Raw genomic sequence first — 26,251 nt, 5'->3', positions numbered from 1 at the left:
GCGCCCAACCACAGCAGCTCTCCTTAGCTATGCAAGAGGCTCTTTATCTCTTTACTCTTACGGTTAGCTTCACTGTGAGAGTACAGCTATACCGCCACCGACCATTTGAAAAGTGCGAATGAGCCATTATAGTGTAACAACGAGGGTGATAACGATAAAAGTGGTGGGGGGCGCCCCCCGTGCTTTCGTGCCACAAGTATCAGTGAACTGAAACGGACTGTCCTCCCAATCATGTAGACCAATTTAGTTGCAAGGAAGTGCTGCCTTATAACTATGCACTATATCAATTAGAACACAGCGGTTTTTGCTGCCCAGCCGAATTGATCGTTGAATTACTTTTTGCGGCTATGGTGTTAATGCTTAATAAGGCAGAAACTTGGGATAGTTGGATATTGTTCGAACTCATATTTTTTAGCGCTTGGTGAACACAAGGGACCAGAACACAAATGCACAGGACGTACACTAGTCCTGTGTATTTGCGTTCCTTTCCTGTCCTCCTGTCCTGGGTATTTGTGTTCCTGTGTAGCGTACGTCCTGTGTATTTGTTCTTGTCACTTGTGTTCACCAAGCGCTAGAAAATATGAGTGTTGATGCGCAGGCCTTTTTGTTCGAGATGCTCTGTTGCTGCTGTTCAGCTTCTGAAGGGCTCTTTTCAGACGTGTCATTTTGTTATGTTATCTTAAATAACGCGGAGATCGCAGAACACGGGTAGTGTTGCATTTTGTCTGCGTGATAAAGTAGATGCCGCCGCTGAGATGACACCCGGCCGCAGAGCTTCGCATAGTCACTAGCCACTGGTTTACAGCGGCGGATAACCGCTGGTTTGCAGATGGTAGATGCATTCGAGTGTCCCAAGATGGTGCGCCACTCTTGCTCACGTTCCGGAAATATTGCTGTCTTCCACGTGAACATGAAAAAGCCAGAGGTGCAGTGCCGTCTTTTGCACAAGAGATAGCCTCTCCTCGCCATGACAACAGCGGTGATAAAGTGCCCTATTTGACCGAAATCTGTTACTTGTCTTGGTACAGGGGCTCACAGGTCTTCTGAACAGAAAAACTTGAAAAAAAAAATTGAAGGAGACATTTAAGCTCCGCATTAATGATATGACGCGATAGCGTAATGAATTAAATGCCATATATACAGGAGGTCATTCTATACTTGACATATATAGATCCATGGGAGCCCTCATAGCCTTCTTGGCGCCATGCTGCAGCGGTTAAGCGATGTGCCACTGCCCTACGACGTCAGGTGCTCCCAGCGATGGGCCTTGTGCGACCCAGGTAGCACTTGCCGAGCGAGGAATCATTAATTTAACTGCCACCTGCCACGGTGGAAAGTTTTCTTACGATCCTGTGGGCAGGTTGTGATGACGCCACCAGGTCACCAGGCCTACGTGCCTTCTAAGTTGCTCTATGGGCACCACCTGCCACAGCCACGCTCGTGATTTTTAGCTCACAGCGCCAACGCCGGATTTCCTGGATAACGGGGCATTTAACGCTACTGTGTTAAAAACCTAAATTTCTGGACAGTCTAAGCATATCGCCAAAAACTCAAGCGCATGCATTTTGCTTTTCTCGGCGACCCGACAATGCATCCCCCCAAGGGGAACTGGCAAATTGAAGGTGGCCTCTATTGGTAGGTTACCGGAGACTCTAGCCACAAATACACTGTTTTAACTGAAAACAAACCTTTTATAAGCTACAAAAAGCCATAAAATAAAATGTAAATGATGCCATCACCGCCCAGTTTGCAAGGTCAACTGCAGTGTGTCGGCAGTTGACCACGATTCACTTTCCAGCCTTTGTAATTTAGTCGTTTTTGTTGTAGACATCTTAAATTTGAATGCAGTGACGAGAAATGTTTTCATTGCGTTTTATAGAAAAATTATAGCCGTTTCGATGCGGACAAACGTCAGCATACCCAGAAAGACCTATTGAATCCAAATTCCATAGCGACAAAATTCCATGGGGCATGGGGTTCTTCTGAGCGCCGGATTAATGTCAGGTGCGCGACTCCAGAGAGGGAGGACGCTCAGTTTTTTCGTGCTTTCTGTGTTCCAAAAACTTTTGCCGGCAGCTGTACAATGCCGCAAAGCTGGAAGCAACAGCAGTCGAAAGACGCGTAAAGACCACATTTCTGCTAGGTACGACCTACTTTCAGCACGCTTATACACATCGGCATGAGAGCGTTGGCATGCAAGATTGCGTGTTATTTTCCGCGTGTAACTTGCTCTGCTCAGAGCAATGTTTTCGATTTTATTCATCTGTACGGGTATCACAGGTTAAAGGCAACAAAACCTGGGGAACGTCTCTTCTTATCATGAGCTTGCCATTATTTGTCTTCCAAGGTTATTAACCGCTCTGAATTTGTGCCGAGAGATAGAGGTGATATGAAGGTGCCTCACAGAGAAGCGCTTTTCCTGGGAACATGCGGCAGCGCTCGCCAAGCGGTTTTCATACGTTAAATTAAGCGCAAGCATTCCTCTTTACTAGCACACAGCCACCCAAGAGCCCCTTGAGCAAACGGGCACATCTAAAGGCACGTGACAAGTCACAGCACTAAAGCTCCGCGTAGTCTAGCTCAACCAAAATATGGCGGCGTTAGAACATCCAGCGGGGGTCGAAACATCGGACGCTCATTCGAAAGCGGCGTTCTCTCATCGGGTTCAAAATACGGCGCAGTTTTAGTGGTTGGCATAAAGCACATGTGCATGCCGGGACTCCTGTGCTTTTGGGGCTAACAGGTGTACGCCAACCTGTGAATGAAGGCACGTTGCGGGCGTGGTGGCAACTGCATCGTTACGTCACAACACATGGCTAGTTTCGGGCTAGGTGAAGCGCTTGGTTTCCCCGAAGTATTCGCGTTTTTATGACATTTGGAAGTCTTTCATATATGACCGTTTTTTTTCTTCAATCTGTGCACGAACGGAAACAGGGCACCATTACAAGGCTAGTACGGGTGTTGACGTGCACCTGGCTGTTTTTAGTCCTCATGCGCATGCGCGAGTAGACGCGTTTTGAGTTTGTGGAAAACGAGAGCCGTTCACGGCGTGCGCGGTGCCGGGAGAAAAACGGTGTTTTGCTTCTGCGGCAATGAATACTTGATTTTGGTCGCTATCGGAGAGTGCAGCTCGTGAGACGGGTCTCTACCAACATCTCTGAAGGCGCACAATGTTCGGAGGCAATCACGTAGGTGCACCTTCGTTTTGTTATTGGAAGCTCGGTTTTTATGAGTGTAATAACCAATGAATTAGGGTCTCGACAGGTTTTGAAGGAGCTTTTTTGTCGTGGGCAGTTCAACACTTGAGTTTTGTCAATGCCTGATTGGGAAGAAATAGGTGTTATCAACTGATGTAGGTCGTGTTCTTGCAGGCGACACAGTAAAAAAACTGCGCTCTTGGGACTTTTTGTGAGCAGAAGACAACTTCGGAGTGTTTATTTTACAAGAAATATTGAAATTAAGAAACGATACCTTCGTTTTCGTCTGCTACCTAACGATTGTGGGTCCACAACTTCGTGTTCTAGACAAAGTGCTCGAGTTCGCCTTCGTACAAACTTCATCTGATTGGCGTACGGATAAGCTGAGTTGTTTAACTTGTTTAGCAAACATACTCACTCATACATGTGGAGCTGCGTTTTAGATACTCTTTGAAATGATTAATAAGTGTTCCTGATTATTTTACAAGTGGATACTTGAGTGAATGTCCGACATTTTGCTGCCTCCATTTGTCATTCTGAACAGCACTCATTTATTCCTTTATTCTTCTATTTAGTTACACTCACCTCCCGGGATTTGAGTGCAGCTTTATCCTGCGATATACTGAGGCAGAACTCTTGGACTACGCTTAAGCTACCGTCAATCTACCGTCAATTAGAAATTAATATGCAGAAAACCAAAGCGAAGTAATAATCAATGGTATCTGAACAGAACAGCAGTTTACAATGAGTAGCGAGGCACTGGAAGTGGTAAGTGAATATGCCTACTTAGGGCAGGTAGTGACAGCAGTTCCGCACCATGAGAGGGAAATAACTAGAAGGATAAGAATGGAGTGGAGTGCATTTGGTCGATTCTGTCATGTCCTGAATGGCAGTTTACCAATATGCCTTATGTGAAAAGTATACAACAGCTCTACCTTACCGGTCCTCACCTATGGAACAGAAACGTGGAGGCTAATGAAAAGGGTTCAGCTTAAGGTAAGGACCACGCAGCGAGCTATGGAGAGAAAAGTGATAGGTGTAACTTCAAGAGATTGGAAGCGGGTAGAGTGAGTGAGGGAACAAACGCGGGTTAATTGCATCCTAGTCGAAATCAAGAAGAAGAAACGGGCTTGGGCTGGGCATGTAATGCGAAGGATAGATAACCGCTGGTCCTTAAAGGTAACGGAGTGGATTCCAAGAGAAGGCAATACATGCGGCAGGAATTTATGTGGGCGGACGATATTAGCAGGTGTGCGGGGATAGGGTGGCCGCATCGGGCACAAGACAGGGCTAATTGGAGAGACATGGGAGAGGCATTTGTCCTGCAGTTAGCGTAGTCAGGTTGATGATGATGATGATGATGAAGAACGCAATTCGAAGCGTTGCTTCTTTGTCAGACAAGGCCTCTAAGAAATTATACTAAACGAACACTCCTCATTGATGCAGAGTGACGCGGTGTAACCCTTCTTTGTTTGCGGCTACCTCTCCCACGTTTGCTGCTCCGTGCGAGAACGGGGCGCAACGTGCGTGTCTGAGAGCGTCGAGGAGGAAGGTGAAGCCACAAAGGACGCGTCTTCGCCTGGAGCTGGCCGCGAAGTGGGTGTCCTGTACATTCAGAGTAGAGTGCGGCCGCTCCCATGGTAAACGGTGCGGCCCCCACAAACGGCCCCAACAGACGCCTAAGTCCAGCTTTCTCAGAGAAATATTTTGAAAATTGAAAAATAGTAAGACAGTGCCGTGTAAATATCGACGGTAAGGGTCCATTATTCTAATATGTAGCAACATATTTATGTTTAAGTGATCCATCGATTGTATCGAATAATTAAGACTGCCATAGAAAACCAATGGGGAACGTTTTTGACGATTACGAAACGTTAAGAGAAAAAAAATATACAGGACTGCCGTCTGGTGATCTGCGGATATATGGTTTGTTATAGTGAAATCTTACATTATATAAAAAATTGCGTTTACAAACGGTTTCCCGCACAAAAATGCTTTTGCATATATAAATTTTGTTCTTGTTTCGGTCCCGTGCATTCCATTTAGCATGTATACCCGTCACAAGATCATTTAAATGGTACATACTTTTATTGTTTTCATTGTTTGCTTCTAATTACTGTTTCTCTGTTTTGACATGTTCATCTTGTGACAAAATTCGTGATTTTGCTCCCCTCTTATGTAATGCCTTCGGGCCTTTAAGGGAAAATGAATGAAATGAGTGTCCAGAATTGCTTGGCATGTGTATGTGTTTGGCGATTATGCTGTTGATTCATGGCTGAGTCAAGTTACGACTAGTAGCTTTAGGGTAGATTACAGTCTGATTCGTACGCAATCAGTCTCGCACATCTGAGACAATCAGAGGCCCCACAACATTTGCGCAAAAAATCGCCTTACTTGAGCAAGACAGTTCGTCTTTTCAGAGCGCAGTTCTTAGCCGCCCGCATCTGGGCTGCGCGCCGTCGACGTACTGGGCGTAAGCGGCAGAATATCGCTTATTACGTTCGCGCAGTGTATGTGCAGCAGTGTAACCGTTCCCATTTATTAACGGCGTCCCAGCTAAATTCCTCCAAGGTTTAAAAACACGCCGAGGCGCTCTATGACGACAAAACCAAAGGCTTGCTGCTGGCTATTGTATAGAGGAAGTCACAGTATTTTTTTGTGTTGTGCTTAATTACGTAATTAGTCGAGATTGATTAACCAACTTCGCAAGCAACCAAGATAGGCGAAAAAGGCCACTGAGAAGGTTCTAGAACGGTCCGCAAAACGTTCGATTGAACCGTTTTTAACTTTCCATCTATTAGGTATAAGGCTTTTTTTTTTTGCGCACTGCAGATGCCCGCGAAATACAAAAATATACTATGTGTCATGCACGCTTGCGCGCCGCGATTGCAGTGCTCTCAAACGTTCCATGTAGGAACGAACAGATGGTTTAGCCCGGTGTGCTGCCGCTTAAAAGGTGACAGGGCAGCGACGCAGCTGCCGGTTGTGCGATTTACGCCAGCGGTATGCTTCCCTTGCGGCGCTTTATGATAGCGACCAGCAGGCACAGTCCTCATCGCTTGCGCTCGCGTAATCGCACAGCCAACGCCTTTGTCGCAGCCCTGTCACCTTTTAAGCAGCAGCACACCCGGTTAAATGAGCAGTTTGTGGGTTGGGCGGAACGTTTCAAAGAACTGTAATCATGGCGCGCAAGCGGACATCTCACGTGGTGTTCTTTGTATTTCACGGGCATCTACAGAGAGCGAAACAAAGCCGATACGTAATAAATGAAAAGTTAGAAACTGTTCAGTGGGACGTTTCGTAGACCGTTCTACAACTTTCTCATTGGGCCATTTCGCTTATCTTCGTTTCTTGCGAAGTTGGTTAATTAATCTTGACTAGTCATGCAACTAATCACGATACAAAAAATAGTGTGAGTTGCTTCATACAACAGCCAGTAGCAAGCATTTGGTCGCGTCCGCTTCGAGTGCCGCGGCATATTTTTAAATACTGTAGAAATTTAGCTGGTACGCCTTGTATATTGCCACTGCTCACATTTTGCCGGCGCCGCCATGCGGCCGAGCGGCATGACTTGGCTCGTGAGGGAGCAAGGAAGACGACGTTGCCGCTCGAATGTTAAGGGGACGAAGAAGAAGAAGATGTTCGCTGTGGGTATGTGTCATGCCTCAAGAGTACGAAGAAGAAGATGTTCGCTGCTGGTCTTCTTGGCCATTCCGTTAACCGCCTGTGTCTTGGCCACTCCCCCGTAGTGGGTATGTGCCAGCAACGTCTGAGGCCTTCCTTCCTTCCGATGAAAGCCCCTTTTGAGTCGCCGTACGTCTGTCGGCGACATTTTGGTGGAGCCGCTGGGTATCGTCCCATGCACGCTGACCCCGAAGACAATTTTGACGCTGATCCCCGACGCTTGGAGCAACACCCGTGCACTAGGCGAGCCGCCGCCTGCGAGGTCTGGAACCTGAGTTCCAGCCAGTGACGAAGCCGGTGCGTACTATGACATCCACTACTGCCAGTCAGACAGGTCAGCTTTCCGGCACTGTCCCGCCGGCTGTACTCCTCACACCTCGCTCACCGCCATCCTTTCACGGCGATAGATTAGAGGATGTCGAGTACTGGTTTGCCAGCTTTGGCCATGTGGCCACTTTCAACCCGTGGGACGACGAGCGAAAGCTACGAAACATGTATTTCGCGTTTCAAGACTCGGCAAAGATATGGTTCGAGAGTTATGAGGCTTTCTTTACCAAATGGGAAGCGCTCCGCCCTGAGTTGCTGACCACCTTCAGCACAAACGAACGAAAAGAAAACGCCGAAATAGCTCTTCGCTCCAGGTCACAGCAGTCGAACAAAAGCGCCGCCATGTTTATAGAAGATATGACGCGCCTCTTCAATCGTGCTGATCCTACCACGCCCAAGGCAACGAAGGTGCGCCACCTCATGCCTGGTGTGAAGGAGCAGCTCTTCGCTGGCCTAATACGCGACCCTCAATGAACCGTCGCTGACTTCGCCAAAGAAGCCACGGGTATGGAACGTTCATTGCAGGAACGCAGTGCGCAGTACTCTCGTCAGGGAAGTGTTGCAGCCACCAACTACTGTGCGTCAGTGGCGGTCGCCGGGGATGAGGCACTTCGGGAGCTTGTGCGGAGTGTGGTTCGCGAAGAACTGCGCAACCTACGCTTAGATGCTCCCCCTGCAAGTGTCGCAGCTGTAGCCGATGGCGTCCGTGACGAAAATCGGTGAGCGGTGCAGCCACCACCAGCACCACAGCCGGAACCGTACACCATGAGCCACAACGAAGACCTACGGACACCACAGCCGAAACCGTAAATAATGAGCTACAGCGAAGCCCTATGGAAACATGCGTCGGTGCTGCATGCATACCGTCCTGCTGCTGCACCAATGCAATGGTACCTTCCCCTCGAGCTGCGGGACCCACGCCGTGTTCTGCGAAAAGCGGATGTGTGGCGCACACCTAACAAGCGGCCGCTCTGCTACCACTGCGGTGAGCCAGGTCATGTCCTCCGCAACTGCCCATACCGGCGGATGGGCTTAAGAGGATTTCGGCCGGGCGCACCTTGACCGCGCTATGATGAGAGACCGCGGGACATTAAACAGTACCTGGCCGATCATGTGCCGCCCTCAACGCCTCCATGACATCAATCTATAGGTCGCCTCTCCAAGACGGGTACCTTAGCACAGTCGCGCATCATCCTCTGGCCAATTCAGAGGCACGACCCACCACCGGGAAAACTGAGGACGGCGTCCTCCTGGGGAAGGAACGCCGCTGCCACAGAGAGCGAAGAGCCTCTATCCGACGATTTGATGTGACGACCCGAACGCCGACGACCTCACCAGCCGACCTCCAAGACGATCTCAACGCCGACCATACTGACGACCTCATCGACAACGCCACCGAAGACTTCACCGTCGTGTTGGGAAAGAATTGTTTCCGCCACCGAAATTCTAGTTGCCGCTGAGAGCTAAGACGTGACAGCACTCGTGGATACCGGAGCCGACTTTTCTGTCATGAGCAGCCAGCTAGCCACGACCCTCAGAAAGGTTCTAAGATCTTGGCTTGGGACGCAGATAAGCACAGCTGATTGCCACGTGGTAGCGACGATTGGCGTCTGCACCTGCCGTATAAGGATACGCGGTGCAACTTTCAGTGGCCCCTTGCCGTGCTACGAGAGTGCTCCAAAGAACTGGTCATTCTCGGCATGGACTTCCTTAAAGACTATGGGGTGGTCATCAACTTGCAGGAGCAATTGGTATCGTTTTCGACACAGCGAGCCGTTGATACCGGCCCCGAGCTGCACAGAGCAGCACTGCGCATCTCTGACGACCACATAACGATACCGCCGAGAGCAAGCAAGTTTGTCACAGTCCAGTGTGATACCAGCTTCGGTACTCGGGGCATCGTCGAAGCAATTGTTTAGACTTTTATTGTTTAGACTTGTTTGTTGATTGTTTAGACTTTTATCCGGTGGTGGCACCAGTCGCTTCTGTAACCTTTAATTTTCGTCAATCTCCGTATAATTTTGCAGACGCTCGTCCATGTTCCGGCAGTCGGGCGGCTCCACAGTTGCCCGGAAGTAGAGAGCTCGGGCTGACTCGTGGGCCGCGTCGTTGCCAGGAACGGACACGTGTGCGGGAGTCCAAATTAGGCTAATTTTTCTGTTTAGCCGTCCACTGGCCAGAATCCTTGCCGCTTCCGGCGAGATCCTACCCTTTTCAAAGTTATAGATGACCGTTTTGCTATCGCTAATTATAAAATTCCGTTCCCTTTGGTGTATGGCCGTGATGCCCTGACCATACTGGACGTCATGCTGCTTCCCGGTTGCGCCCCCTCGTCTGTAGCGGGCGCTGACCAATTCGTTCGTGACGCAGAAGCCGCTCGCCATTTTGCTAGACACCGGATTCGAAACCAGCAGGAAACCTACGCGCGGCGCTGCAACCTCCGCCACATGGAGGTGATTTACAAACCCGGCGAACACGTCTGGGTATGGAGCCCAATACGTTTGCGCGGGCGCTCTGAAAAGCTTCTGCGCCTCTACGAGGTGCTACATCAACTCAGCGAGGTAAACTATGAAGTGTTCCCACAAGGAGTTGTCCGCTCTTCTCGACCGCCCAAGTCTGAAGTCGTCCACGTGTCGCGCATGTAACCGTATTACGCCCGTTAGCCCCTGCCGGGGTTCACATTCAGTGGCGACGCCACACGCACCTTTGCACTTTCGGAGTCTCTATACTGTTTCCTTCGTGGCGGTGGCATCGATGTGATGCCTCTTGAAAGGAGGGGGACAATGCCACACTGCTCACATTCTGCTGGCGCCGCCATGCGGCCGAGGGGCATGACTTGGCTCGTAAGGGAGCGAGGAAGACGGCGTTTCCGCTCGGGTGCGCGCTGCTGGTCTTGGCCATTCCATTAAAAAGCCCCCTTTGAGTCACCCTACGTTTGTCGGCGATATTATGTATTCAATACTGCTATTTGTTCACTGTATACACCTTCATTCTTATCACTGCATGCTCTCTTCATTGTGCTCTATCTATATAGTTTTCACGACTAGTGACCTGCACGAAAATGCATTGTATTTTACTTCTGCGATGTTCTCCTGTTCTGAGGTCTGATGTGGACACTATCTGGTGTCTCTTTACAGCTAGTTGCCGTTGTGAATGTCAAATAAACATTTTCTAATCACTGCAGGAAAGCGAAGAGAACGGCGAAGGATGAGAGCAGGATAACAAACTAGGAAATCTTTAACCTTTTCTAAACTGTGACTAGATGCCCGTCGCTGGCAGCTCTCTCAGAGCCACTTGCGGCGGAACGATGAGTCCGAAGCTAAGTCCGTTTCGAGAACAGCTGCTTTGCACAGACGCTCGTCGAACACGCTGGACAACCTCAAGGTGTCTTTAAGCACACATATATACAGATAATGTACTTGCCTACCGCGTGTGTAATCTGGTGAATGTTACAAAATACATGTGGCTCACTTTTCTTAAATTTTCTGTTTTCCAAAAACGCCCAACAATTCTGGACACAAGCATTTTTTAACAAGAAAGAGTTTATGAGCGCAATTATCTGATATATTGTAAGATTTCCCTATAAAAATCAATTCATCCGCACCTCTCCCGTCCCCAGGCATGCATTTTTCGGCTATTAACGTTTTTTCTAACGTCAAAAGCGTTCCCCATTGTTTTCCTATGGCAGTCGTAACTGATTTAAAAGAAGCTTTAAAAGAAAGTTTTTGCTACACATCGGAATAATGGACCATTACCTTCAATATATATATATATATATATATATATATATATATATATATATATATATATATATATATATATATATATATATATATATATATATATATATATATATATATATATATATATATATAACGTTACTTTAAAATTTTCTAATATTCGACATTTTTTCGAAGAATGTTGGATATGTCAGTGTAAACGTGCTTTTGTTACTGAGAGGCGCGGCTGTAAACACTAACTACGCTATAGACAAGAAATATTATATACGGGAGTAAAAAGGGATATACTGTCTTCTGGCGCATTTCATTATTTCGGTAGGGTAAGGTGTCGAGGCCCTCGGGTAGATTTTCATCATTATAAATAGTGAACATTTACGAGTCACCTGTTTAAACCATGCCAAGTTCTCGCAGTTACCAGTGTATCAAAGTAGGCTTTAATCTCCCATATTGCTAATCACAATAACTTCAAAGTCACGTTTAAAAGTCCCCTTCCATTGCGAACTGCCTGAAATTACTATGCGTTCGGGTGGAACTATGCCTCCATGCATTGCCAGCAGCAAACATTCCGTAATTTACCGGTCGAAATGTACTACGATACTTAGGCAGCATACACTGCTTGTGAAAAAGGAGAGCTCTAGAAGACTACGTACTCCATTATTTGAATAATTAATATTTAAAGTGCAGTTTTACAAACTGTTCCTGATTTAATAAAGTTCTTCCATAGTTTCAGAAATGCTTGAACAACGAGGCACGGCTTGTCGGAAATTGGCTCTATTGCTATGGCGTTTGGCTCCTGCGGGTTAGTGCGCTTGTGACATCTTTTTTGGTAGAGGCAAATTGTAGAATAATATAAAACTTGGGAGACGCTTAAGCTCCACTTTAAGAGTGAAACGTGATAGCCTTCCCTCGTAGGCGAGCACTCGCTTATGTAGATGGCACATCAGCATTCAGGGAAGGCGCACACTCAGTACGCGCACACCAAGTGCCGGGCCAGCACCGTGCATGGCAGAGGGGGGTTTCAGTGGGTGCCGCACGATGGCGCTACGACTGCACGCCAAGCACAGAGGAAATTTACCGGAAACGCATGGTGCTCGTTTAATTCCGACATCTGTAATTTACAGGCTCACGATTAATCATGTACTCTTATGTACAGATATCGAAGATAGATTTCTGCTAATCCCGTGCATTCATTAGACGCGCCTTCATTCATATTCAAACGTCGGGCCGTCGTGGCGGAGCGGAAGCGTTCCCGTCTCGAAGGCCAAAGAAAACGAAAATTGGAAATTGGTTTTCTGGGAAAGGAAATGGCGTAGTATCCGTCTCACATATCGGCGTACACCTGAACCGCGCCGTAAGGGAAGGAATAAAGGAGGGAGTGAAAGAAGAAAGAGGTCCAGGAGAGCAAGCTGCCGGGCTAGATGGTGAAGCATGTTGTTTAGGAGAAAGAGGTGCCGTTGTGGAGGACTCCGGAATAATTTACACCAACTGGGCATCTATAACGTGCACTCCTGGCTAAGACTCCGGTTTTTTATTCGTTAAGTGTGCATGCCCTCTCATTTTTACGCAGTCCCCGAATATTTCAGACACACGGTGCTGACAACCACAACTAAAACTACTACTATTACGACGCCGATGGCTTTTCGACCGAACGAGCTGTATGCGCTGTCACGTAAAAAAGAACTGCGTAGTGCTAACGTCTCGAGGTTATTTAAGAAACCCCACGTGAAGAGGAAAGCCTTACATGGCTTCTCAGCAACGAAACCCGGAGCTGCAAGTGAGCGCTATAGTGGTCACGAAAATTTAGTGTGACGTCATACTGGCGCCAGAAGCCGAAAGTGGTGTCATCCAAACAGGAAGAAACATTCATACCGGAAGAGGAAGGCCGGAAGTGGCGAGTGGTTTAGTTATGATACGCGTATGTCATGTGGTCTTTCCTTAAAGCCTTCATCCTAAGCCTTTTGTCTAAAGGCCTTTACCGAAAGAGCATTTTAGACATTAGTGCTAGTTACTGACTGTTACTGAGCAGTAAAGTAATATAGTTAACTAGTAGCCCATGGTGACCCACAAATGCTTTCATATTCACAGGACGAATGTAGTCTCAGGGGTCCTCTGGTCGATGTTCCGCGGCGCGAGTCAGAGCGGAAACTCTCCAGCGCATTTATAGGCTTTGAGATGCCCTTTAGCTCAGTGCACATGGAATGAACAATGTGTGCTTCCTTCCTCGCAGATGGGGCCGGCGGGGACCCTGACCGCGAGTAGCGCGTCGGCCGCTATAAAGTTGGGCGCCCTGGGCTGCCTGCTCCTGGGTGGCTGGGCCGAGTTCTTTCCTCGGCGCACACTCATCGAGGGCCGCGTGCGGGGCGCCACCATGCTGGATCTCGCCCACTTGGTACGTATCTGGTCGGCAGCTTGTTTTGAAGCAACTTAGATTTCCGATATGAAAATCATTATTACTAGAGCCGCTTATTGGTAATTGTTTATGGAAAAGATAGCGATGTTTGTGAAGGAACAAATGCGAGTTAATGATTTCCTAGTTAAAATCAAGAAGGAATGAGCATTGGCAAAGCATGCAATGGGAAGTCAATGTAAGTGATGGCCCTTTAAGGTAACTGAATTAATACAAGGAGAAGGCGAGGGGCGGCCGAAGGAAGAAATAGGCTTGGGAGAGTCAAGTACGGAGATAAAGTTAGGATGTTCACTGGTATAGACAGGTCAGGGCTGGTCCAGGACAAGTTTGGTAGGAGTTCAACGGAAAAGCTCTGTGTCCTTTTGAACATAGGAAGATTTTCATTATGATAATGATGACTATTAGGCTCGGGACGATGCTCGCCGCATCCTCCTTCGTCATGTTCCTTGCCGCCCAGAGACCAGCTTTGCAGATCAGGGGGAAAATGCCGCTTGCTGATGTGCGGTCTAGGAGCACCTTGGAGGCTGACTTGCTGGCAACGATCCGGGTGTTCACGAGCATTGTAACGGCGCCAATTAAGATTTTAGTTGCGCTGCTTGCTGGGCAGCATTCTAGGCTCTTTTAAGGCAACGCAGCCGCGATCAATCGCATGCTCGTGTACCTCTTCCTGAAGAAGCTGCCAGTTTTTACTGGCAGCGTAGCACTCACTCGTACTCAAACTACGGTGAAATCCCACTCTCTCGCAAAGAGTTACAGTACAGATGTGACCAATTCTTCAAAAAATTATCAAGCAGCTGAGAAGGCAAGTAGTGGAGAGCGCAAAACTGGCAGTAGTAGTAATAGTAGTAGTAGTAGTGATTTATTTAAAAATAAATAAATAAATAAATAAATAAATAAATAAATAAAAAGGAAAGCAGAAGAATGTTGCCGGCCACGGCAATTGCTATCTAATATCTTAAGCACTCGAGCTGCAGCCAGAGGAGGGGGAAGGGAAATGGAGAGGACAACGAGGAGAAGTATAGAGGGGAGCGATAGCAAGAAAGGTCAGAGAGAGAGACAACTTTATTTGCCACTTCAGGGTTGAGAGTTAAGGCAGGTGGGCTGAGTGTGGCCCCCAGGTGGGGGCGACGTCTTGAGCCCACGAGACGAGTGCGAGTTGTGTCTTCTTGTCTCGTCTTGCAAGAAGTTGGGTCCAACCCTCCAAGGAGGGAACTGGCAGTAAAGATTGGGGGGGGGGGTACCCTCGCATCCCCAGAGGATGTGTGCCCGAGTGGCAAACACTCCGTGGTCGCAATTAGGACAGACGGGATCATATTCTCCGTCAGTGATGAGATTTAGTCGAGAATGACTGAGAATCGAATTGGTCTGCAGTCTGCGAAGCATGGTGGCTTGCGCTCTGTCGAGAGCATCCGGGTTCGAGCGGTCGGCTGCCCGGTTGGTTAGGCCTCGGGCTAAACAGTCGACCCCCTGGAAAGGACAGGCAGGCTTGCGTCAAAATAGGAATGTATTCATTCGGCAATCTTGCGTCCACAAATGAAAACAACTCGACGACAGCGGTAGCATCAAGTACTCTCATCAATCTATGAAGAGCAAAATCCTCGCTGATCTGGGACAAGCTCAATTCATCGCGAACGAAGAACTGCAGGAGTAAGCTGTGGAAAGCTTCTACGAAAACCTCGAACCTTTTCCCAAGCATTTCAGCCTATAAAAGACAAGCATTAGGCCGGGGAAATTCTTAGTGCCGTATACGAAACCGGGAGAATCCGGCGCCACTGAAGATCGAATCTGGCAGCTCCCGAGTGGGAGGAGCTAAGAGGAGGAGGAAATATTCTTTATTTTCCGAAGAAAGGAGATTCAAGGGCTTCTGGGTGGGCCGCCTATTCCTGCCGTAAATTGGCTTGCGCGGCAGCGAGAGCCCTACGTGCCAGTCCGCGCTGGTGGTGAGGGTCTCCGCTGAGCAGAATGGCTTCCCATTGCCCCGGGTCTGGGTTTGATATAGGGTCGACAGCGGGATTTAGTTGACAAGCCCACACCACGTGATAAGCCGAGTCTATTGCTCCACAGTGTGAGCATTGCGGTTTATAGAGTGTGGGGTACCAAACATTTAATTTAGTTTGACGGGTGTTGTAAAGGTATTCGTTTGAAGGTGTCTGAGCCAGTGTGTTCCTCAGCCTCGCTTTGGTCTTCGTACGGCAGAGCGTATGTGCGCCTCACTAACGTGTCATGTTGAAGGTTGTGATGTTGCGAGGAAGATGCTCTAACCACTTTTAATGGCCGTCGAAGCGATAAGAGCACAAAGTCCGTCTTTGATTTTTGGCCCAAGGTGTAATTTTGGTTAGAAGTAAATGCGCTCGATAGCTAAGGTTTAAACTTGCACACCATATCGTAAAGACTTAGAGAGTTAATCTTTTTCACCGCAACAATTTGATACAATTGGCAGGTTGTAAGGTCATGTGAAAGATGCCTTCGTGCTGACATTGCGCAGACACTAACCCTGGCATCGTGCACTGCCTACGCTGCAAAGACGAGTGTGCTATGGTCTGAAGGTTACAAGAACAATCAATGGTCGCGGACAGTACCGTACGACATGCTCATCGAGATGCTCTCAGCTGTCACACTGGTGAGTGCCCTCCGCAACCATAATTTCTTCGACGGAAGGTTTCACCACCATTTAGGTGTTTCCAAACCGAAGAGTGTCATGTCAGATCGCGCGAAATGTAACATATTTTACTGAATTTATTTGATAACGCCGAACGCATCAATTAAGCTGCTTTTTTAAACTAGTGTCCATCCTTTTAATACATAAACGTGAGCAAAAATTGCACAAAGCAAAGAATAAACTAAGACTAACGATACATACAACAGGAACATATGGAAATGGAAAGAAGAACAACAGCCTTCCAGCACATTTGTTCTCGGTGGTGTGCTATGATAGTGATGTTTCTGTTTGCGTCTCCAAAGCAGAGATAACTGCCAGCAGGTTCTACCCACAACCGGTTTGTATCTTTTGTTAGACACATTAGTTGCCTCAGCCTGTGCTGCTCGCAACACACTTAATATTATATATATATATATATATATATATATATATATATATATATATATATATATATATATATATATATATATATATATATATATATATATATATATATATATATATATATATATATATATATATATATATATATATATGAAGGGAGCCAACAGTCACCGAAACCAAGGTGCATAGGGGTATGTTTAATTTTTTTTAATGTGTAGTGCTGATCAGTGAGATAATAATACTTCGATTAATCTATCGCCTAAAGGAAATTACTTATAAACCAGAAGAAAAAAACAACCATGCTGCCGGTGGGATCCAAACCCACGAGCTCCGAATATCGCGTCCGGTGCTCTACCAACTGAGCTACGGCGACGGGTGTCCAATCTGCTGCTCTCGTGGGCATTTGTGTTTACTGTGTGTAAGCGAACCTTGAGAGTATTCACCAGCGTATATATATATATATATATATATATATATATATATATATATATATATATATATATATATATATATATATATATCTGCAGAGCGGTTTATTGGCACGATGGAAGCGCCGGCTACGAAGACCATGGCACATGCAATCTACGAGGCAGAGAGCCGAGAGACCAGACACAAGCGGCAGTGTTCTATCCAGCACGAGTATCCAACCGGCAGCGCGAGCGCTTCGTCGTCGTTGGCTTCGGGGCTGGATGCTCGTGCTGGATGGAACACTGCCGCTTGTGTCTGGTCTCTCGGCTTTCTGCCTCGTAAATTGCCTGTGCCAAGGTCTTCGTAGCCGGCGCTTCCATCGTGCCAATAAACCGCTCTACAATATATATATATATATATATATATATATATATATATATATATATATATATATATATATATATATATATATATATGATTTCCCTGCCCGGTCCATACTCTTCGTCCAAACTGCAGGTGGAAATCACGGCTCAAAAGGTACTCTGCTAGCCACGCTATTCTTTGTCATTATCAGGGCAGACTAACAATAACCTTCGTATGCGTTCAAAAAGTGTTTCACAGGTGGTTTTCGCTTAAGAGCACGTGTGTCACGGCACGCATGGAGCCTTTCATGCTACAACAGCGGATGAGAACCATTTGTAACCTAGGCGGAATGCGAGTCTGATCCCGCAAACGCGCTGATATCCAGGTTATGGCAATGCCGCTGCAGGATGTAACAGCTGCTTTGACGCAGCGGGTTGTTGATCCACAGACGATGAAGTGAATGTATTTGAAAATTTACAATCGCAGCGCAATAGGAAATTGCGCAAAGGCTTTGCTGACACTTGCGCTTCTAACTTCGATCGAATTCGTTATAAAAGAGCGAAATGGAGCGCGTTGCCAGTGACCTTGCACGTGAAATGGAAAAGCTACGGGGCATCGCCTCGTTTGTCAAGGCTGAGAATCCTTCTGAAAACTAAACATGTTGACAGATTTGCCTGTCTGGTTGGGTTTGAAGACTTATAATAAACTCACAGTTCCAACCCCACATATCCATCCAAGGTATCTGCAACCAAAACGTTTAATTTGAAGTCCAACGCTTCTCAGCCGGCTCGGCTCCTTCTTCAGGGGTGACTGGGGGCAGTAGCTATCGTCTTTAAGTATGCATGGAGGGGAGCAGGAGGTCGAAAGAGCGAAAGCTGTGTTGCGAAAGACGTGGGGAAGGGGGCGTAGGAGGGGAGGGGGGAGGGGGTTAAGGCTGTGAGTCACGTAGTCGGACTGCGGGGAGGCGGTTGTAGCAGCGCCCTCTCTGGACGATTGGAGCGGCCGAAAACGGTAAAGTGTCAAGAGCCGCGTGCTAGAGCGCTCGGGCTCAGAGATTGCACTTGGACGATGACGAGGGGTTAAAAACCTGTTCTGTAGTCTGCAACCGGCCCCGCCGCGGTGGCTCAGTGGTTAGGGCGCTCGACTACTGATCCGTAGTTCCCGGGTTCGAACCCGACCGTGGCGGCTGCGTTTTTATGGAGGAAAAACGCTAAGGCGCCCGTGTGCTGTGCGATGTCAGTGCACGTCAAAGATCCCCAGGTGGTCGAAATTATTTCGGAGCCCTGCACTACGGCACCTCTCTCTTCCTTTCTTCTTTCACTCCCTCCTTTACCCTTCCCTTACGGCGCGGTTCAGGTGACCAACGATATATGAGACAGATACTGCGCCATTTCCTTTCCCCCCAATACCAATTATTATTATTATTAGTCTGCAACCGACTGGTTCGGATCCTTCCTCCCGACGGCGCTCTAAACGGTCAATGGCGACTTTTCTTCTTTGAGGTGCAGAGCGAAGTGCCTGTGCATATACTGCGGGCAAGTTTCCCTTCGGGCGGTTGATGTTGTTTGGGGTAGTTTGAATGTGCCAGGATTCGAGTAAGTGCCTTTTTTGGTCATTTTTTTCGGTTTCGAGGATGCTGATTTCGTCGAAGGTGATTCTATGGTCGGAGTCCTCGGAATGTTCGGCTACTGAATTGCGGTCTCCTGCGAAGTTGCGGACGTCATTTTTATGTTGCTGAAATCTTTCGTTTAAAATTTTGGTTTTGACGGTGCAGCTCGCGTCGCAATCGGGGCAAGGAATTTTGCAGATAATGTCTTCGGTTCTTTCTTTCTGTGGCCAGTCTTTGGGTTTTACAGGCAGGCAAAGCGCAACAGTGTCTGTAGGCTTGTGCGCAACCTGAAGACTGCCTTTTTTCAGCATTCGGGCGATGGTTTCGCTGGGACCTCGCACATAAGGCACAGTGACGCATTTTTCGGGTGGCGTTGGTTGTTGCGCGTTGATTTCTTGCTCATGTTGAGTTGCTGGAGGCAAATGGTTTTTCGAATAAATTTTTTTGGGTATAGCCTTTCATGGTGAGTCCTTTGAATATAGTGAGATGGTCTTTTTTTCTGTCAAATTCAGTGTTGGGGTCTGTCTCAACTCTTATGAACAATGTCTTCACCACTGATGCTTTATGAACTGTCGTGTGGTTCGAAGCTTCCCTCCATGCATACTTAAAGACGCTAGCTACTTCGTTTGAAAGAGCCGAAAGATGACCTAGTTGGTTGAAATTGATAGCTGAAAAAAGCCCGAAAGTAACACAGGAACTTCAACGCGTTAGATTTCAACGCGTTTCAAGGCAAGGAAATTGGTTAAGAAGGCAAAACTGCTTAAAACAACCGCCTTTAACTTAATGTTCTGGCATTATGCCGCCACCCGACAACACCCGCTTTGTCGACGTCATTCTGGATTCAAGATTTTAGTTTTGCACGCACATCGCTCATGTTATAAAAATTTGCGTTGGGCATTAAAACACTCATTAAAGCTCCTCCATATTTTCTTACATTATACTTTTATCCTTGTATTATGCATTCGTTCTTAGTCGCGTCAATTACAGCATTGTTGCTTTGGAAAATACATTTGCCGCTCGTCGTCTGTACAACATTTACAAACCTAGACCATTCGCGTCATCAGACATGGTGCTTTCTCTGTTAATACTCTTTATTTGTTATACATGATCACAACATCGTATCAGTACACCTCCTTTTTCAGTATCTTCTTGAAGATGTTAAATCACACATCCCATTTGTAGTTTATCAAACCCACCTTGTTGACTTGACTGCAACTCTACTGGATTGGTAGGTGTACAGAATTTTCTACTTCGAAAAGTCCATGCTATTTACGCAAAATCGACATCTTTTTGGCAATTTCATTTTTGAATACCATACACTATTTTCACTGATACCTCACAAGGGTGGAAGGTGCCAATTCGTGTTGTGTAGCTCTTACTTTGTCATTCGTCCTATTCGCGCTACATATCATTCATCATTGAAAACATCATTATCTTTTGCAAAGTTTTCAAGAATTCTTAAGCTGAATGCCTTCTAGTTGCGAAACTAACGTTTTTTTTTTCTTTTATTTCTCTGTAATTTAACAACCAGCGTCATTATGAAGTTTGCGTTTAAGCCAGTTTTGACTGATATGCTGCTTCTATGTTGTAACCGATAAGCTGACATTGCTGTTAATATTTATTTACTTCGTAATTATTTATCGAGGGTCCCGGTAGAGTCGTTTGACTGTGGCACCCTCGCCTATATACTTTACATGTCGTAGCAATTCTGGATTAAACAAATTTGATTTTATTTAAAATAAGAAAAATGGTATCCGAGGATAAGGACTGCGACGCACATCAAAGTAATATTAACCAAGAACCAATAACAAACAACGTGCGTAAAGATTCATCGGCTACATAAAGTTAAACGACAGCAGCATCACGGGATAAAAGGCAAAAAAAAAACAAGCTACATAGAAATCTGTGCTACAGGTGTGCATCTATACAGTTAAGGTCTTTGCGAATCAAAAAAATTAAAACTGTGATTAATCTTTCGTCCTCGCTGTTTCGCGCCGCGAACGCAGCATGAACGATCACCAACAAGCACGAACGAGGCTTCTGTACCACCATATTTTTGTTTCGTTTATTTTTGCAATGCTGGTTAACCTGAGTTGGTCCAAACAAGATGAGAATAATTTGTGGCGGTGAAACGGCACAACGATGGTCGAATTCCTTGTTGAATGGCCTCTATTATACTGCGCAAGGCATTCAAGTGAGAGCAGCAGCACTGGTTTGTGTTTTCCTTTCTGTCTTTTTCTTTCGCACCCCTCCCTGAGATACGGTATTCAGTGCAAATAATTTAAAGTTCACTGGCACACATGAGTGTACGACAATTTGCAAAGAAGACAGACATAAAAAATGTCAGTGCCCATCTCGGCTGTATTGAAGGTCTGTTTAACCCAGTGAGTCTAATAATGACCGTTTTCTAAATATTCACAGAGCACAAAGAGTGCGACTAGGTGCGTTGTTTGATTTCAGTTCACGGTTGGGCTAACTCGTCTGTAGGTGTTAGCACTGGCAAGTGGTGCAATTCTTGGGAATAAAGTACTGCGGATCGGCAGGAGAAACTTTCTGGGTCCCTATGGTCTTCAGTGCTGCGTACTAATGAGTCATCTACTCCAAACTAAAGTGCGATTTTGAGCCTCTGAAACGGGTATCGTACAATAATATCTCATAACTACAGCGCGAAGAACGGGAGATAGAAGAAAGGAGCACGCAGGGACATATATTAGTGGAGGCAGAGAAAAAAGAAAGAAAAATAATGTTGCCCCAACACCGTGCACAAAACATAGGCTACGTAGCAAAGCACTGCAGCAACTGCAAAAATGATGAAGCTGACGATGACATCAACGCCTGCCAGCAATGTTACAAGGAGTTCAAAGTGAAAGGCAAGAACTGCGACTCGCTGGCAAGACGAATTATAGAAGCCCATATGACGGCAAGGCTTCCGAAAAATTTTATTAGCGCATCCTCCACAACGCCATCAGAACAAAAATTACGGGGGGGACCTCAGCAGTTCGTATGATGCGTAAATGAAAGAGCATCACTTTGTCTCTGAGTGCGTCGCTGAGTTATGCCGCCGAGTTCACTGTGCTCATCTGTCCAGCACCATCTCCACGTACTTGAAAGCGCAAGTGAGGTGTCCATTGACCCAGGAAGCCAGTTATGCGCATTTCCTTTCCTAATACCAACAGGGCCTACAATATTGTAAACGCGAAGGCCAATGAACCCAGTGAACGCCGACGGCCTATTTCTCCGAAAGGACTGATCACGTGTTTCGCCTGTCGGATTCCTGCTAGGCGTGCCTGCCACGGGTTTCTGATGACGGCGGGGTTTTCGCGCAATGAGCAGAGTAATGCTTTCACTTTAAATAAAAATGTTGCCTTGTTTGCGGATGTTCACACGTGCTTAATTTTGCATAGATATTTTTTGTTTCTTACTGATTACTTGTGTGCATTGCTTTCCATTTCTGGCCGCCAGTGGGTACGTATTACGGCTGGTCAGCCAAGGAAGATTTCAATCATGAGTCAGCGCTGTCTACGTCCCGTTCGTCACGCTGTAGTTACGGAACACCACCACCAACTCACCCAACAACTTACCTTGTCGATACAATAATACTTTTTTTTTATTTTTCGAAACGTAGGCTCTCTTGGGCGCCCTGTCCCTGCGCAAGTACTTCACCGCGCAGCACACATCGGGTTTTGTCTTCATCGTTTCTTCTCTGCTGGCCGTGGCTTCGGCTACCGACTTCTTGGAGCTGCGTGAGACGTTGGACGAGACAGGTTCTTGCACAGTAAGAGCAACACGTGCTGAACGCTGGCTGTGCCTCTGTCCCGAGGCTTTAGCTTCTGTCCCATTCGTAGAATAAGATTGCATATTAGTACGTGGCTTTGACGGAAAGCGGGAGAAACAAAAACGACAAAGTATTCGGCATCAAACTCTTGATTAGCTGAATTCGTACCTTCTAGTTAAAAGAAAATAAGGTGAGGCGACGATGGCAACGCGAGAACACGGCAGTTGTTGGGATCTATGCGGCTCTGTGCCTCGGATGCACTCTTTTTCACCCACGACACGGAACACTCCACATGGCGTGCTCACATTGAAGCAAGCAGTCGTGAACGCTTGCTGTTACCGGTTGTGCTTCATTTCCGTCGCTCTAAAGCAATTTACTTGGCGTCAAGCACGCAGTGAACAGAAAGAGACAAATGCAAAATCCTGCTGGGAAGTCACTGTGATAAGAGAGCAAATTACTCACTCTCATCCACTCAAGCGCAGCCATACGGCTACAGAGGAATGCTATACAGCTGCCACATAAACTCCGTTATTAGAGAAAATTCGTCCTGGTCCGGGGTTCGAACACGGGACCACCGCTCCACCGGACCAGTCGCTCTACCAACTGAGCTAACCGGGACGGCATGCTTATGGTAGGGCGAAAGCGAATCGATCAATAAATCGAAGTTGGAATAGCGTTGATCGCATGTTCAGTGGGATCCCCAAAGGTGGAGTAAATTTGTGATAAGGCAGAAAATTTACTCACTGGGATACACCCAAGGGCAGCCATACAGCTACAAAGCAAACCTATACTGCTTCCACATAAACTTTGTAGTTAAAGGACGAATTTCTATTTAACTACGAAGTTTGTTTGAAATCTGTATAACTTTCCTCTGTAGCCGTATGGCTGCGCTGAGGTGGATGCCGAAGAATAATTTGCTCCTTTATTACAAACTTAATCCGCCTGGAGGATTCCCCTTAACATTCTACCAATCACTGTTTAAAAGTGCAGTATCATTTGAAAGGAAAAACAGATAGAGCTGTGCAGTTCGCTCGGAAATCTGCAGCTTTGATAAGTTTCGTATTATTCATTTGTGCACAGTTGAATATAAATCTCTTGTATTTCCTCCCAAGAATCATCAAAATGAAAATACAAAAAAGAATCTCGCACACCCATCTTAACGTGCTTATAAGAGGAGATAATCTTTTTCAATTTTTATAAAGAGCGCATGGAAAAAAAACAAGACCAGACTTTGCTGAATAATATACATTCCACTGTTTGAGTTTATTATCAGCCGAGGCCAATACCGGGCATAAAATTTGCAGAATAAGTAGGAAACGCTCACCTGACGTCTCTAGTCTTATAAGAAAAACCTTAGTGCAGAGCTTTTAAAAAATAATTTCAAATCAACCCTGCCCAAACTCTAAAACATATACATGCAGCCTAAGTTTTGTTGTGCGAGTTACACAGAGCATCATTCAATTTTAAGGAATGCGCACTGGTTGCAAAACCAATTTACTTCTCAAAATTCTTTTTTTATGAACGCTACACGGCGGTTATGCATTAAAAAAGTACGAGTGACAAGGTTTAAATCCGAAATAGTGAAGATCTGCCTCCACATAACATTGAATAAGAACTAAAAATTAATTTGAGTAAGGAAGAAGTGGTGTATATGTGAGCTTCTACGGAACTCTAAGAGATAACAGTAAGAATAACAACATCAAAATCAGCGCATTTTAGCGGTACGCTGAGTTTATTTTTTTATCTTTTGGTCCTCAGTTGAGAAAGTAGGATGACTTTCAACAACTGATGCTCCTCGAGCTAAGTAAAAACTTTGTGACATCTCTACTTTTTTGATATCACTTTGAGAACAGTCACTGAGATTGAAAAATAGAGGCCACTATTACTTGTGTGTGTCAACGAAAGAGCGCTTGATATAGAGGAAGAGAGAAATAAAGAGAGGGGGAGGGAAAATAAGATGTAGGAATGTGAATCCGCAATGGAGAGCGATTGGCTGCTCTGCACATAGGGAGAATAAAAAAAATGGACGGGATAAAAGGCATATGGGAGGAATGGAATGTCAATAACTTTCAGACTGTTTTACTTTTGTTGAGTCATTGGCCAATTTCGCCAGCGTACACGTGACAGTATGTAAAAAGAATCAAACGCCAAACCTGGCTGTTGCGTTGAATTACGTAAAACATTTCACGCCTTATCTTTTTTGCCTTGTTTATTCGTAGGAATCAGCGTAGGTTCATTGTTAAAGCTAGGCACGCAATCGATGTTGTAACATTGCCACTGCCTTACCTTATTCAGGGACTTTTGTGGAAATGTCGAGAGTTAAATTCTCCAGAGAAATTAGGAGGCCTCGTGGTTTCTTCAAGACCTTGAAGCTGTGTTGCTGCTCAGGCAGCCCGGATTTAGTAAAGGATTTTAGGCCTGGTCGTTGTTGATCGACTGTCTTCGTTGGTACATTAGTCAGTCGCGCTTGAAACGGTTACTCTATGAGGATTACTTTGTTTTTCAAAGCAGCAAAGAAAAGTGCCAGTGTACATGTGATTATATTTGATATCAGAGCGCGTGCCACATACTGTCGTGGACGTAGGAAGCATAGAAGGGAACAACCACTCTCATCAGAAAGCAACATTAATCTACAGAGAAACTATTAAGTTTGCCACAGTTGCGCACCTAATAACAGCGCTCAATTCCAAGGATGAGAAGTTCCGTCATTCCCCCATCTTAAGCCTAGCTATTAGCTTATCTTCGTTGTTCACGAATTATTACAACTAATATTAAGTAAATGTCTTTTAATTGAGGTACCAAAATTGCATATAAAACACTTATTGTCTCGTATTATCAATTTATCGCTCTCTTTCGTGTCATCAAATGTAGAGATTGCGCCTGAGCACTGCTTACAGGTATTCAACCCTACTTTCCACTTCTTTGTCGTAAGAAATTTTATGCAAAGAAGTGGGCATATTTTATGCCTCCTCAAGTTTTCATGCTTGCGAAACAGGCGCACAAAAACAGGCACACACTGGAGATTTCACAAAATCTGGAGGCAATGACTGCGCTTTAAGCGAAACAGGAATCTTCTTCAAAGTTTTTTTAGAAATGTTCTATTGAGTAATAAATACGCGGCTATAGGCTGAGTGTAATACTTCAGTACGATATCATTACCATCACCCAAATGAATTCGAATAACGCGCAAGAAGAAGTGAATATCTGTAGAATAATTTATTTCCTAATCTATCGAGAGGAGCTGTGTGCTTGCTGCGCCAAATGTAGAGGCTGTGTATTTCTTTTTGCAATGAGATCAGAATGAATACAAGAAAATACAGCTGCACCCCAGTTGCTTACGGAAACGCTTGTTATATGAACACAATGACCACTAAAATATGAATAAAACAACCTCACTCTAAGAAACACACATTAATGGGTGCAATGGAAGCATCAGTCAACGCCGTCGACGTGAAAGGCTTACCTTTCGTTGTGGAGTGCTTAACCATGTTCTGTGCAACCTTAAATGAAGGTTACATGCTCCATGTTACCACTTGCGGGCATTTAACTGGGAGCTACTCGCGTGAGGCGACGGCTTACAGATCTCTGTGACTAACTCGGGAGTGCGTGAGAATCATACGGTTGCAGAAGTCATCCCCCCGCTCATGTGTAGGGCCTCTTCACCGTGACAAAGCGGCTGAACGCACTATAGTGTCTGT

The 26,251-nt window shown here is 46.1% G+C and overlaps 1 protein-coding gene across 1 annotated transcript in view; it reads left to right on the top strand.

Annotated features, from left to right (window-relative positions):
* The first annotated feature begins 3,008 nt into the window (after positions 1-3,008).
* The window catches only part of LOC144107840 (ATP-binding cassette sub-family C member 2-like), a 91,462-nt gene continuing 68,219 nt past the window's right edge, over positions 3,009-26,251 (top strand). The window contains exons 1-4 of the mRNA XM_077641053.1: positions 3,009-3,188; positions 13,176-13,337; positions 15,841-15,975; positions 22,404-22,553. Coding sequence (XP_077497179.1) covers positions 3,171-3,188; positions 13,176-13,337; positions 15,841-15,975; positions 22,404-22,553 — 465 coding nt within the window. The 5' untranslated portion in view covers positions 3,009-3,170. The remainder of the gene's footprint in view (positions 3,189-13,175; positions 13,338-15,840; positions 15,976-22,403; positions 22,554-26,251) is intronic.

Source organism: Amblyomma americanum, chromosome 10, assembly GCF_052857255.1.
Source record: "Amblyomma americanum isolate KBUSLIRL-KWMA chromosome 10, ASM5285725v1, whole genome shotgun sequence".
Taxonomy (NCBI): domain Eukaryota; kingdom Metazoa; phylum Arthropoda; class Arachnida; order Ixodida; family Ixodidae; genus Amblyomma; species Amblyomma americanum.
Note: the sequence above shows the minus strand (reverse complement) of the source record. Positions and strands in the feature narration are given on the sequence as shown.